The sequence below is a fragment of the Neophocaena asiaeorientalis genome, unplaced genomic scaffold, assembly GCF_003031525.2.
Source record: "Neophocaena asiaeorientalis asiaeorientalis breed wild unplaced genomic scaffold, Neophocaena_asiaeorientalis_V1.1 scaffold342, whole genome shotgun sequence".
In the NCBI taxonomy this organism is placed as follows: domain Eukaryota; kingdom Metazoa; phylum Chordata; class Mammalia; order Artiodactyla; family Phocoenidae; genus Neophocaena; species Neophocaena asiaeorientalis.
This window is the reverse complement of record NW_020174037.1, coordinates 4,543,429-4,556,808: the sequence shown is the minus strand read 5'-3', so window position 1 is coordinate 4,556,808 and position 13,380 is coordinate 4,543,429. Positions and strand designations below refer to the sequence as shown.

At 39.7% G+C, this 13,380-nt stretch overlaps 1 protein-coding gene across 2 annotated transcripts in view; it reads left to right on the top strand.

The window, feature by feature from the left end:
* CTNNAL1 (catenin alpha like 1) overlaps window positions 1-13,380 on the top strand; it is a 59,549-nt gene that overhangs the window by 18,543 nt on the left and 27,626 nt on the right. For both annotated transcript variants that reach the window (XM_024753663.1, XM_024753664.1), the window contains exons 3-7: window positions 3,147-3,334; window positions 5,431-5,550; window positions 8,256-8,345; window positions 9,388-9,558; window positions 12,449-12,649. In XM_024753663.1, the coding sequence (XP_024609431.1) occupies window positions 3,147-3,334; window positions 5,431-5,550; window positions 8,256-8,345; window positions 9,388-9,558; window positions 12,449-12,649 (770 nt within the window). The remainder of the gene's footprint in view (window positions 1-3,146; window positions 3,335-5,430; window positions 5,551-8,255; window positions 8,346-9,387; window positions 9,559-12,448; window positions 12,650-13,380) is intronic.

The window sequence follows — 13,380 nt, the reverse complement described above, 5'->3', positions numbered from 1 at the left end:
ATATAATGAGAATGGTGCCTCCTGGAGGATATGGAAGCCTTATTTTCTCTTAACGTATACAAATTTAAGACTTAAGTCACTCCTGGAATGTTTCTAGCCCACTCAGCTCACAGTAGTCATTGTCTCCTTTGGACCATTTAATATTCATTTGAGGGGAATAATGTAAAGTAGTGATAAAGAACTGTGGCTTTGGAGTCAATCCCAACTCTTCCACTTGCTAGCAGTGTGATACTGGGCAAGCTACTAAACTTTTTTAAACCTCAGTTTTCTAATCTATAAAGTGGGGATATTGTTAGTGTTTATAGCAGTGTTTTGACATAATGCATGTATGCATTTGGCACATAGAAAGTGCTCAATAAATATTAGTTGTCATTGTAATGATTATTTCTAACTTTTCATTCCCTGTGTTGAACTTTTGCATTGTGTTTTTACTTTTTCCTAATTGAGGTATATTTGACACACAACATTATATTAGTTTCAGGTATACAATGTAATGATTAGATATTTGTATATATTGTGAAATGATCACCACAGTAGGTCTAGTTAACATTCACACATAGTTACAAGATTTTTTTTTCTTGCAATGAGAACTTAAGATTTACTCTATAGCAGCTTTCAAATATGCAATACAGTATTATTAACTATGGTTGCCAGGCTGTGCATTACATCCTATGACTTATTTAGCTTATAACTAGAAGTTTGTACCTTTTGAGTCCACCCATTTTGTCCACCCTGCAACTGTTTTTACTTTTTACTTGGCTTCTAGTCAAGTTTTACATTTTCTGTGGGCACTCAATAAATATTTGTATTTGACCGACTTTGAGGTTTTGCTTTAAGACATAACACTAACTAGTTACATATAACAAGTTAAAAAATGACAACCATGAAACTATAAGGCAGCTTTGTGACTTTTCCAGGGAACTAATTTCTGAACAGTCTATACTTGGAACAACTTTATAGTGTTAAGGAAGCATTTAACTTTGTTGGTGGAGCTAACCAAATGTTACCGTCCCACATACTTAGGGCTAAATGCCTGGGGTTTAGTCAGAAAAAGGAAAGGTTAAATAACGCCATATGGGCAAGCTTGTATGTAATATCTTTGATGACTGAGAGCTACTGGAAAAAGTAACATTTTCCAGGGGTGCAGAGGAAACATTTTTATACTTCTTGCTATTACAAAGTGATACTTTTCCTCTTGCTCCTTTCTCTGTATGTTAAAAGTTTAATTCTAACCTCTTTTTTCTCTTCATATTTGCTATATAAACTTTGTATTAGTTACCTATTGCTGTGTAACATATTAACCCAAACTTAGCAACTTAAAACCACAAACATTTTATTCCCTCACATAGTTTCTGAGGGTCAGAAATCAGGGAGTAGCTTAACCAGCTGGTTCTGGGTCAGCGTCTCTCATGAGGTTGCACTCAGGGTGTTGGCTGGGCCTGCAGGTTTGGCTGGACTGCAGGATCTGCTTTCAAGCTCCCTCTCTTGGTTATTGGCAAGCTTCACATTTTTGCTGGCTCTTGACCAGAGGCCTCCGATTCTCCCCATGTATGCCTCTCTGCAGTAGTGGCTGCGTGCAACATGGTAAATGGCTTCCCTCAGAGAGAGCAACCAAGATGGCAACCTCAGAGTCTTTAACAACCTAAGGTTGGGTGTAGCATACTGTCACTTCTGCCATACCAACCCTGGTATCCTGTGGGAGGAGAGAACACAAGGATGAAAATACCAGGAGGTGGGGACCATTGGGAGCCATCTTGGAGGCTGGCTACCACAGACTTCGTCTGTTAGTAGAACTTCAGCTGTTGTCATGTTATGTAACCACTCCATATGTAATGGCTTATCTTTTGGGTTTTCCTGTGTCATTTCAAATTCCGATTGTCTGAAACTAAATTTATCATCTCCCTTCCCATGCCCTTCTGACTTTTTGAAGTGACTTAGGTTTACAACCTTGAAGCCATTTTTTTCACTTTTCCTTTCCTTTGTATCACTGTTAAGGTCCTAATTTTATATTTTGTTCCCTCAGTATCTCCCGAATCATCTTTTTTATATTCCTATGGCTGTCATCCTAGTAAGTTCCTTACTGCTTCACACTCACAATTAAAATAGCTGCCTGGTTAGTAGCCTGGCTCTGAATCTCTCCTTTCTAGTCCATTTTATATGCTTCTATCAGACTAATCTTCCTGAATCCTGACTCATTATGTCATACCTTGTGATATGTCCATTAAAATTCAGATGATTTTTCTCGAGATCCTTAACCTCTTGGGTGTATGTAATAATATTGACAAGAGGGCTTTTGTGAGAAAATCAATCCATTATGTACTCAGACTTATTTACGACTTAAAAATGATCTTGAACATTACAAGATGATGAAAAGTTTATTTTTTTAAACTTTTAAATTTAAACAGTAAGGTTTGGGAAAAAGTTACAGTCTGGTTTAATTTGGGGGGACAAGAAATATTTGAATTGTTTTATTGATGGATAATTGCTATTACAGAAATCAAAAGATTTTCATAGCAACAATGAAGATCGGCAGGCGGACTCTCAACCACTGTGCCACCAGGGAAGCCCGAGGGATGTTTTTTCTAGGCCCACTTTTCACTGAGGATGTCTCCTGCTGGGGCCCAAAGTCTTGTCTTCTCTCCCTGCATATCCATAAAAACCCAAACCCCTTCAGGTTGTGGAGATGGGCAGTGACACCCACCCCCACCCCTGCCCCCCTGATGCTCCCTCTATCCCCTCAGCCCTAGCCAAAGCCTGGGCAGCTGTTTACTTCTCTGCTTTTAGGTTCTTCCTTGGTTATTGGTTCCTGGGATCTCTCTTTCTTGGCCTTAAAGAGCAGGAGGCTTTTGGGATCATGTAGTTTGCCATACCGCTGGAAACAAAAGTTATAATATTTTTCAAACTCGATGAATGTAACAGTTTTTCACAGTTCTTAGGAATGTACTGTTATTTTGCCATTAGAGAACCTTATATGATCATCCTTAGGTTCATCAAGAAGAAGCTATTTCTTATTCCTGAAATAAGACTCCAAAGTTGAGTTTCTGCCCATTGAGCACATTACCTTAAAGATTAAAGTCTGGATTTTAATTTGTGTGACTTATTCCCAGTTTAACCCCCCAACCCCCACCCTTTGCCTTTCTTCTTAGGAGAAACAATTGCAGCGCTTACAGATATGAGCAGCTTGAATCGTCCAGAATCTGATGGCCAGATCACAATTTTTACAGATAAAACAGGAGTTATAAAAGCTGCAAGATTACTTCTTTCTTCAGTGACAAAAGTGTTATTGCTGGCAGACCGAGTAGTCATTAAGCAGATAATAAGGTCAAGAAATAAGGTACTTACCTTTCTAATGTTTCTACTTGTGTCTTTCAGGGTTGTTCAAAAAGTTTTTTCTCTTTTTTTTTAGGTTAACTGCAGGTAATTCAGCGATGCTTATCTGTTTTAATTGTTTATTATTCTAATTGTCTACAGTTTAAAAGTGATGCTTCATCTATACCTGTAATTCCTAAATGTATATACTGGGCTCAAACTTTTGAATGCAAATAACATTTCTTCTCAGAAAACCATTATCTACTTGTTGAGGTTTATTGGTGAAAACTTTTCATGTGTACAAATGTGGGAAGAAAAGCTGAACACCATGACAATGTATGTAGTAGAAACCTAGCTGATAAAAATACTGAATTCCGGGCTTCCCTGGTGGCGCAGTGGTTGAGAGTCCGCCTACCAATGCAGGGGACACGGGTTCGTGCCTCAGTCCGGGAAGATCCCACGTGCCGTGGAGCGGCTGGGCCCATGAGCCATGGCCGCTGAGCCTGCGCGTCCGGAGCCTGCGCTCTGCAACAGGAGAGGCCACAGCAGTTGAGAGGCCTGCAAACCCAAAAAAAAAAAAAAAAAAAAGCTGAATTCCTCAGTGCCTTTTTTTCCCCCAAGTCAGACAGTAACAATTTATATGCTTCAGAAAAAGCTCAATTACCTGAAACCACAATTATCCACATTATAAAATTTCTGTATGCAAAGTTCCTAAATATTACTTAATAATCATAAAATTTAGAGAATAGATTTTAACTCTTCCAGTCTAGACTTCTTTCAGTCTCTCAGATAATGGCCATGCTTCTCCGTCAACAGGGAAGCCAGGGTGTGTACAATTATTTATTTATTTAGCTGCGAGTCTTAGTTGTGGCAGGCGGGATCTTCGTTGTGGCATGTGGGATCTTTTAGTTGCGGCACATGGGCTCCTTAGTTGTGGCACACAGACTCTTAGTTGCGGCATGCATACGGGATCTATTTCCCTGACCAGGGATGAACCCGGGCCCCCCTGCATTGGGAGCGCGGAATCTTACCCACTGGACCACTAGGGAAGTCCCAATCACTTCTTTCCCTGGATAATCCCCTAGGCAAAGAGGAGGGCAGTCAGCCAGGGAAGGGATCCTCCCACTGATCTGAGGACAAAACTACCTGGCTAGTATTGAGTGAATTGAAAAGTGTAAGTTTAAAGAGAAAAAGAAATTGGAGAGGTGAATCGGACAGTGCTAGAGGAATAGGAACAAACCTTCCTCTCTTTGGGAGACGGAGGTTCTGCTCAGTGGTGGCAATCTGCCTTATCTACGTTAGTTGCCTAGGCTTCCTGAGCTGCTGGGGCAGATTAACATGCCAAATATCCATCATATCCTCATTAAAAATAAGTAAACACAGGCTATCTGTGTTTTCCTTACCTATCTTGGTCTGACTAAAACTAATCCAGTACTGTTATTTTAGAGAAAAGTATTTGAAAATATGTTTCACATCTATTTACTTTACTTCTAAATATCAAGAAAATACATAACGTTCTCTGTTAGCTGTGTTACAAACATGCTCTCTATCTACTCCTGGCTGCCCAAAGCTTCTTGGCAATTAACTGATTCACCACAGGCAGTTTCTGACTGATGCAAACTTTTCCTACTCTTGAAGTCCCTAATCACCCTTTCCACTCCTCACTAGGCGGGTGACCTTCCTTCCACTTTTCTGAGGAGGATGGGGTTCCCCCAATTCTGGTTCACTGAACCTTAAAGCTTCTGTGTATCATCTTTTATCCTCGTCCGCCTCCTACATCTATGAAGATTTGATTACCTTAGTCCTGCCCATTCCCGCCTTCTCCAGACCTTGCTGCATAAATGATCTCTTGCATATTTAGTCATTTCCTTTACTTTTTCCTTTAATTTTCAAGTAAGCCCAAGTCTTCCCATCCTAAAAAGAAATCATTCCCTAGATGATTCTAACCTTTGAATCTGCATCTACTTCTCTGAGTCCTTTCTTCTCTGTCTTTTCCTCGGACTCTTTCTCAACTTCCCCCTAGAATTTAGAACTGCTCTTTTGTTCCTCTCTTGGCTCAAGTTTGATGTCTCAGTCTCTTTCACATCTAAACCTGATAATAAAATAATGTCTGTTTTGCAGGTTCTTGCAACTATGGAAAGACTGGAGAAAGTGAACAACTTTCAAGAGTTTGTCCAAATATTCAGTCAATTTGGAAATGAAATGGTGGAGTTTGCACATCTTACTGGAGATAGACAAAATGTATGTGTTTACCATATTTAAAAATCTTGAGATACATTTATACTTTTCAATTTGAATAGAGGTGTGATCTTTGTGATCATTTGGGTTGGTTTTTTTGCTTATTAAATCTATAACCTTGCTCTTGAAAGCCTTTCATAAATAAGCCAGGATAAAGTAAATAGATCTGTATGCCTTTTTTTGCTCACAGATAACAGTTAAATATTTTCCCACCTCACACACTGGGAAAGGTCATACTTGCCTTCAAGCCCCAATTCAAGTACTTCCTCTTTCACAGAACTTTCCATTTGACTCTTCTACAAGGGCTCAGGCAAATAAATGAGTCATCATACATATCCTGATAGTATTTTGTTATATATCTCTTATTATTCTTTTTGTAATTTGTTATATATTATTCTGTTATTTTATCTTTCTATAATTGTTCTATATTAGATTAATAGTAATAACCCAAGCATTGGGTGATTTGCATTGGCTATATGTTAGCTACTTAATATTCATGATTTCATTTAATTCTCAGAACATTCGTGTAAGGTAGGTATTGTTATTACCGTTTCACATGTGAGGAAACTGAACTTGAGAAGATAATAAAGTTTCCCAAGGTCACTTTTCTAGCAGGTTGAACTCAATTATGTCTAATTCTAAAGCCTGTAGTTTTCAAACCGCACCATATTAGGTCTTTGTAGGTCTGTTCCCCAATTCAGACTGTAAGTTCTGAAGTTTAGGGAGGTGGAAAACCATGTCAAATCCAGGATTGACTTTTTCTTGTTGTTGGGGTACTTGTGCATGAATTTATCCTGTCAAGTTAAATATATAATTGATCACTTCTTGAGATGCTTTGGTATAGTCCCATAGGCCATGGTTTGGGGCATGAACTTTCCTGGTTGTAGCTGGAGTTGGAAGGTGGGTATTGGCCTGGAAAGTGGCAGGCTGGATTATATGCTTCACTTAGTGCTTCTTGGACATCTGGGTTTAATGAGGCCTATGTGTCGTCCTGTGGACCAGCCCTCTAACAGATTGAGATGCCACCTTTTTGGATCACTTGCTATCACCATACAATATATGGTGTAATGTATGGCTTACAAGTGTTATGTATGCACACTTGATGCATTGTCAACTAGACCCACAGGTTTTTTTGCTAGAAGTCCTGTCCAGTATGTTAAAGACAAGGAATGGATGGAAATTTTAGAAGTGACCTCAACCTTTATTTTTGAAAGATGCTCCTAATGGATGATAATCACATGTAGGATACAGTCCTTTGGAATGTTACCTTGTGACCTGAATTAGCTTTGGAGTTTTTTGCAGTTTCTCATTTACTAGATGTAACTTTGCTTCTTTCTTTCCTATTAAAGAAAGCTGTATTGGGATGCAAGTAAATGAGAGTGATATTATTACAGGGGTAACTTTGAATCCACTCCCATTTATTAAAACAAATAAAAGGAAATCACTTTCAAACTTTAGGTCCTTGTTATTTGTAAGAAAAGCCTTTTCATCCAACTGACAAGTGAGAAAAAAAATTGACTAATATGACAGGTGAAAATTTTATGTAATCCAAATTTCATCATCCATAAGTAAAGTTATTGGAACACACCCATATTAATTTGTTTATGTATTGTCTAGGGTAGCTTTCATGATACACTGGCAAAATTAAGTAGTTGTTTCAGAGACCAAATGAACCAGAAAGCCTCAAAAATTTATTATCTGGCCTTCTATTGAAAATTTTTGCTGACCCCTGATTTAGATGGTTACCAAACTATTATGAGAGTATTTGGTTGTAGATTTAATCAGCAATATTTGGAGATCTTCTGTGATAGCACACATTCATATCAAGGGCTATATGAAGAGAAACCAAATGAAAAAAAAAAAACAAACCCAAATACAGTGCCTACTTCAGAGTTTATATTCTAGTTGGGGAAAATTATATGCCCAAGAAACATCTTAAGAACATTTTAGAGCAGCATATTGGCTAAGTTTAGGGTTAAAACAACAACAACAAAAAAAAAAAACTTGAGATGAATATGCACTTAGATGGGATTAATCAGACATGATCCCTGAAAGAGTTGGCTTCTAAGTGTCTATTTTGAAGGAAATAATAGTCCACAAATGCTCAGTAAATAAGTCGCTTTTAATTAAGTAAAGCATAGGATGGTTGTTTCTGGTTGGGAGTGAGGTGTGTTTACATGGGCAGAATGTCAGGTGTGCAGGCCACCGGAACGTGAGCCACATGGCAGCCTCTCCCTAGGTCTCAGTTCCTGGCTGTGCTGCCCTTAGTAAGGGCAGCTGTTTCTTTCTACTCTGTTGTGTTGATATATTTACATTGAAGTGGTGACGGTTTTTTTTTTTTTGCTGCTGTACGCGGGCCTCTCACTGTTGTGGCCTCTCCCGCCACGGAGCACAGGCTCCGGACGCGCAGGCTCAGAGCCGTGGCCCACAGGCCCAGCTGCCCCGCGGCATGTGGGATCCTCCCGGACCGGGGCACAAACCCGCGTCCCCTGCATCAGCAGGTGGACTCCCAACCACTGTGCCACCAGAGAAACCTGAAGTGGTGACATTTTATAAAACATTTATTCTGGGTTTTTTTCTACTTTGTCACTCTTTTAAAACAATGTTACTTAATTGTTGAGTATTGCTATTATGGAGTAAATTATTTCTCAAAAAATTGAGTTGTTTACATGATCCTAGACTGCTCAGTGGTTTTATTCCATGTTTAGGATTTGAAAGATGAAAAGAAAAAGGCAAAAATGGCAGCAGCTAGGGCAGTTCTTGAAAAGTGTACAATGATGCTTCTCACAGCTTCAAAGGTAAGAACATTTTTGTTTTACTGTGTTGTAAATTAATTAGAAAACCTGATGAAATGCATCTAATTTATGTATTTTACACTTTAAAAAGATGAAAGTGATAAATTGGAATATGGGCTATAATAGTTAAATTTCAGTTATTCTTTAACAAGAATGTTAACTTCCATCCCCAGTTCCAAACATCAGGTAATCTATGAGTCAGCTTTGAACAACTAAGCAGAAAATGGCTTATTAAGTGCTGTGAATGGAGGCCTGTCACACACGGTCACTGCCTGTGGGGTTTTGCTAGTCTCATTGGGGAGCCAGTGCATGTGCTTTAGAAAAAGCTAGGCAAGTTAGAATCTGTTAAGTAACTGGAGTATTAAGTCAGCCCTTAGCTTGTTTATTCTGTAAATTCATACCTCTAAGTCCTTATTCTACTTTTAACAAAATTGTCAATCAAGAGTTCGTAATTTCAAACAGCAGTCGGCCAGCAAATTGGTACAATTCAAGAAAGAACCAGTAAACATCTCATTAGCAGTTTGTTTAGGATTGCCTTTTCTGCTCGGAATATTGCCTCGATGCTAGGATCAGTGAAGCCACAGAAACAGGATTCACTGGAGTCTGCTTGGAAGGCTCTGTTCATAGCTAGGCCCTGGAGTAGTTTTTCCTTTACATCATTTTTTAAAAGTCAAAGATGCATCCACAGTCATAAGACATCTGTTCATTTTTCCTCATTCTTTTTTTAGCTCTTGCACATATTAGGCAACATTTTAAAAGTTTTAATCATGATGAAGATATAGGGTTGTTTTTTTTTCAAAAATTTTAAGTAAACATACTAAAGTATAAAGATATAGTTTTGCACTCTGCCTTTTTCACTTAACCTTGCTGTCGCTTTTTACTCATCCTACTTCCACTTTTAGTGAGGAGAAGCAGCTGGGTGAGCCAGGGACACGGGAGATTTTGGTAAAGAACCATTTTTATTAGCATGGCATATTCTCTGTAAGATTTTGTGTATTATGATATGGGCCAAATCTTAACATAAAAATTTTCAATTGTTTCAAAGACATGTCTCAGGCATCCCAACTGTGAATCAGCCCATAAAAACAAAGAAGGAGTATTTGACAGAATGAAAGTGGCATTGGATAAGGTAATTGAAATTGTGACCGAATGCAAAGCAAATGGAGAGACTGACATTTCATCTATCAGTATTTTTACTGGAATTAAGGAATTCAAGGTAAGAATAGAGAGAATATATTTTGTTTTTTTCTTGCCATTTCAAAGAAGCATCATTATATGTAGTATCCATAGTTTTGTTTAATATTTTAGAATAGATGCTTCACAAAGGCAGATATTTGTCTTTAAAACAGTGTCACAGTGTACAAACTTAATATTCAGTAACATAAAGCTTAGGGTAGTTTGTACAGAGAAAACTGGTCTAGGGTTATAGTAGCTGCTCTGGCCCTGTTTAGCTGTATGGTTTAGCTGTAGCCTCTTGTCCTCTGTTTAGAAGTGTTCCCTTCCCAGCTCTAGAGCAATGCCATACCATCATGGATGATTACAGACAGCAGATCTGGAATCTGCTGGAATCCCTGCTCTTCCTTGTGCTATAGAATAGATACTTTGAGACTGTAATAATAGCGATAGCATTAATGATACTTAAAATTTTTAAATGAACAATAATACATGCTAACATTTATCAGGCACTTATTCTGTGCCAGCCCTGTGCTTTAAATGTGTGTGTGTGTGTGTGTGTGTGTGTATCTCAATCTCACAAGAACTATTATTATTCCCATTATACTGTTGAGGATACTGAGAAACAGAGATTAAGTAACTTGCTAGCTAGAAAGTACCAGAGTTAGGATTTGAAAGTTGGCAGCCTGACTCCAGAATACCCACCGTTTCAGGGCAGAACTCATCACAACTCAGAGATGGTGACAGTGCTCTTTAATAAGAGTGGTGTCTAGTCGGGAAGACCCAGGGAATTGTCTAACACAACTCCCTCATTTAATAGGTGGGAGAACTAGGACCCTGAGAAGTTCTTTAATATGCTAAGGGTTACCTCCCTCTCTAGTAGTCAGGGCTGTGACAGGGATGGTATTCTTTCCATCTAAGTAGGAACATGAGGTGGAAGAAAGTAATGGAAAGAACGTTTATTTTTAGGCATCATGCTCTCTCAATAAGTATTTTCTCATTTAATCTCTAACTTCCCTTTTAGATGCATATTACTATACCATGTTTTTGAGGAGGAAAGCTAATATGTGGTAGAACCCTTGTTTAGAACCAGGACTTTCTGATCCCAAAGTCCATGACCTTTCAGTTTACACCTCTGAGTCTGTTTATATGCTGTCTGTCCTACCCCACATCTCCTCCTGAGGGGGAGGAAGCTACAGGGACCAGTCATTCTTTCAGAGTTTTTATTACTGAAAGGAATCTTAGAGATAATTTTTCTAATTCTCTCTTTTTGTTAAGGCTGAAGGGATAGATATCAAAGGTCAAAGGATAATAAGGAAACAAGTAGGGGTAGAGCCAGGTCTTTGGCCTCTTGACGCTGCATTTCTGGTTCCAGGCTAACTAAGGGCAGTGTGGTGCCTGTGGCCGCTGCTGGCAGCTCCAGCTGCTGATCTCTTCGCCAGCAGGCGTTCTGCAGAGCAAAGCGATCATGAATAGACTCAGTCTCACTGTCAGTGGTTATCTTCTTTGCATCTGTAGAGGGAAACTGGATACTTTAGTCATTACTTCGAATATATGAACAGATCTTATGAAAACATGCAAATAAGTGGCTTTCAAAAAAAAACTCTACTAAGTTGTTGTTTAAAAACATATATATGTTCTCTTTAAAGGAAAATAAAAAAGTTTAACATAAATGGTATGTGGACTGATTTTTATGTTGTAATTCTGTTTAAATCCTCTAATTCTTAGGTTCTCATTGTCAATTCCATACCTCACTTTTATCCATGTTCTTTCCTAGCTTAAAAAAAAAAAAAGAAAAATCCTGTCTCCATAGAACAGAGTGATTACTGGAGATAACTTGGGCCAGGAGGAGAAGGGGAAGCTATTACTTCCCTGTGGCCTCTCGACCTTCCCAAATCTTGGTATTTTCAGGGATCATGTTAAAATGGGTCATATGTAAGGATTAATTTGGAATGATAGTTGTGAAAGGACTTTAAAGTGTGAAACAAATGTAAGTTATCCTTATCAGAGCAAGAATTGTGCCCACAATCATGATCATCACCACCTACTGCCTCTCAGCCCAGGTTGTTTCTGTGACATATTTCAAGGGCTAGAGGTTAAATAAGGTTGAAGTGACATAGCATGTCTCAGAAAGCTGAGAGAGAGAGAGAAAATTGTACTAGTGAACATGTGTTCGTCACACATTCAGGGAACTCTAAGCTCAGGATGGCTGAAGTGAAAGAAGGTTTAGGAACTCAGAGTGATGAGATAGACTGTTAGAAAGATATGTAAAGACAAGACCCTGGAAGGTTCTGTGTTATGCGGTACAAGTTTGGGCTTGGTTTCATAGGTGTTGAGCCAATTAGAGGGAGGTGGCAATATCTGAAGAGGTACGTTTTAGAAAGATGATTGAGGTCCCCTGGTAGAGAATGTTTTGGACAGGGAGGTACTGTTGGGGACATAAGACAAAATGTAGGGAGACTACTTTTGCTGAATTAATGAAGGAAAAATTGATGCCTTTCCTAGTCCCTTCCATACCCCATACCTTCCACACCATTCCCCCTGGCTCAACACATTCATTTTTGGCTGTAACATCTTCCAGGACTTTGCCTTGGCATTTCGTCAGATACAAATCCTTTACCTGGAAGCTGGTTCATTTTTCCTACCAGTTGCTACATGATAACGCTCCTTCTGCCTTAGTATTCATTGATCTTATAGAAATGCTTTGTTAACGACTATAGGAATAAAGCTCCGCACGGCCACTGGTGGCTCTCGAGCAATGTGTCCTCCTGGGATAGTGGACAATAAAGTCATCCCTGGATGCTGTATTTCTCCTGAGCTTTCAGACAGGGAAAGAAATTGCTAGCGTCTTCCTGGGCCCTGGGAGAAAGTACAGCCCATCTGGTTAGGTGGGAATGTTGACTCATGTGGATGTATATCCTTTTTGTTCTCAGATGAATATTGAAACTCTTCGGGAGAATCTTTATTTTCAGTCAAAAGAGACGCTCTCTGCGATGCTGGACGCCCTCTTGGAGCGCACAGAGGACTTTACTGATAGTGCCTATACCAGCCACGAGCACCGGGAACGCATCTTGGAACTGTCAGCTCAGGCCAGGATGGAACTGCAGCAGTTAATTTCTGTGTGGATTGAAGCCGTAAGAGCTTTATTTCATCAAAGTAAATCTTCTGTAATAGCTTTTCCCTGGAGCCCTGAGAGTTGTGGTAGGCGCCGACACCACCAGGAGTGTGAATGTGGTCCAGAGTGGGCCAAGGGTGTCTCATTCCTTTTCTGCCCCCTACTTGGCCAAAGCGTCCTTCCCGTAAGCACCCACGGTATTCTAGGACTGTTGTTTCTCATCCTGGCCAGTCTGGATTCTGTGCCACCATCACCATCACTAGTTCACCCTGTCGTCCCCACTCTTCCACCAGACTCACCTCTGGGAAATTCCTCCCCAAAATGCTTCTTCAGAGTGAAGAGCAGAGGTTCAACCAAGCCTAGAGGTTCTCGGAACCTGAGTCTTACTGCTGGAGCCGTTCAGATGTGAACAGTTCTTAACTCTGAGGACAGCTGATTTATAGACACAAGGATTTAGAAAACTTATTGAGGTTTAGATGCAATGAAGACCAGGGTAGATCCAGCTGGCAGGTGAAAGATTTTTCACTTTCGCACAGATTCCTGGTCTCAGACTGGCGGGCAGCCACTTTAAGAGCCTCAAACAGGCTGCTGGTGCGCTTCTAACGTGGGAGTTATTTGGGCAAGAGTGGCAAGGACTGACAGAAGTGGTACAACGCAGGAGGTGTGCACCCAATCTCTTCTAGAGCGTGGATTACAGATTTGAAAGGTAGAGCCCTGAAACATGTCTCTGGCACCATTTATTTCTTAGGC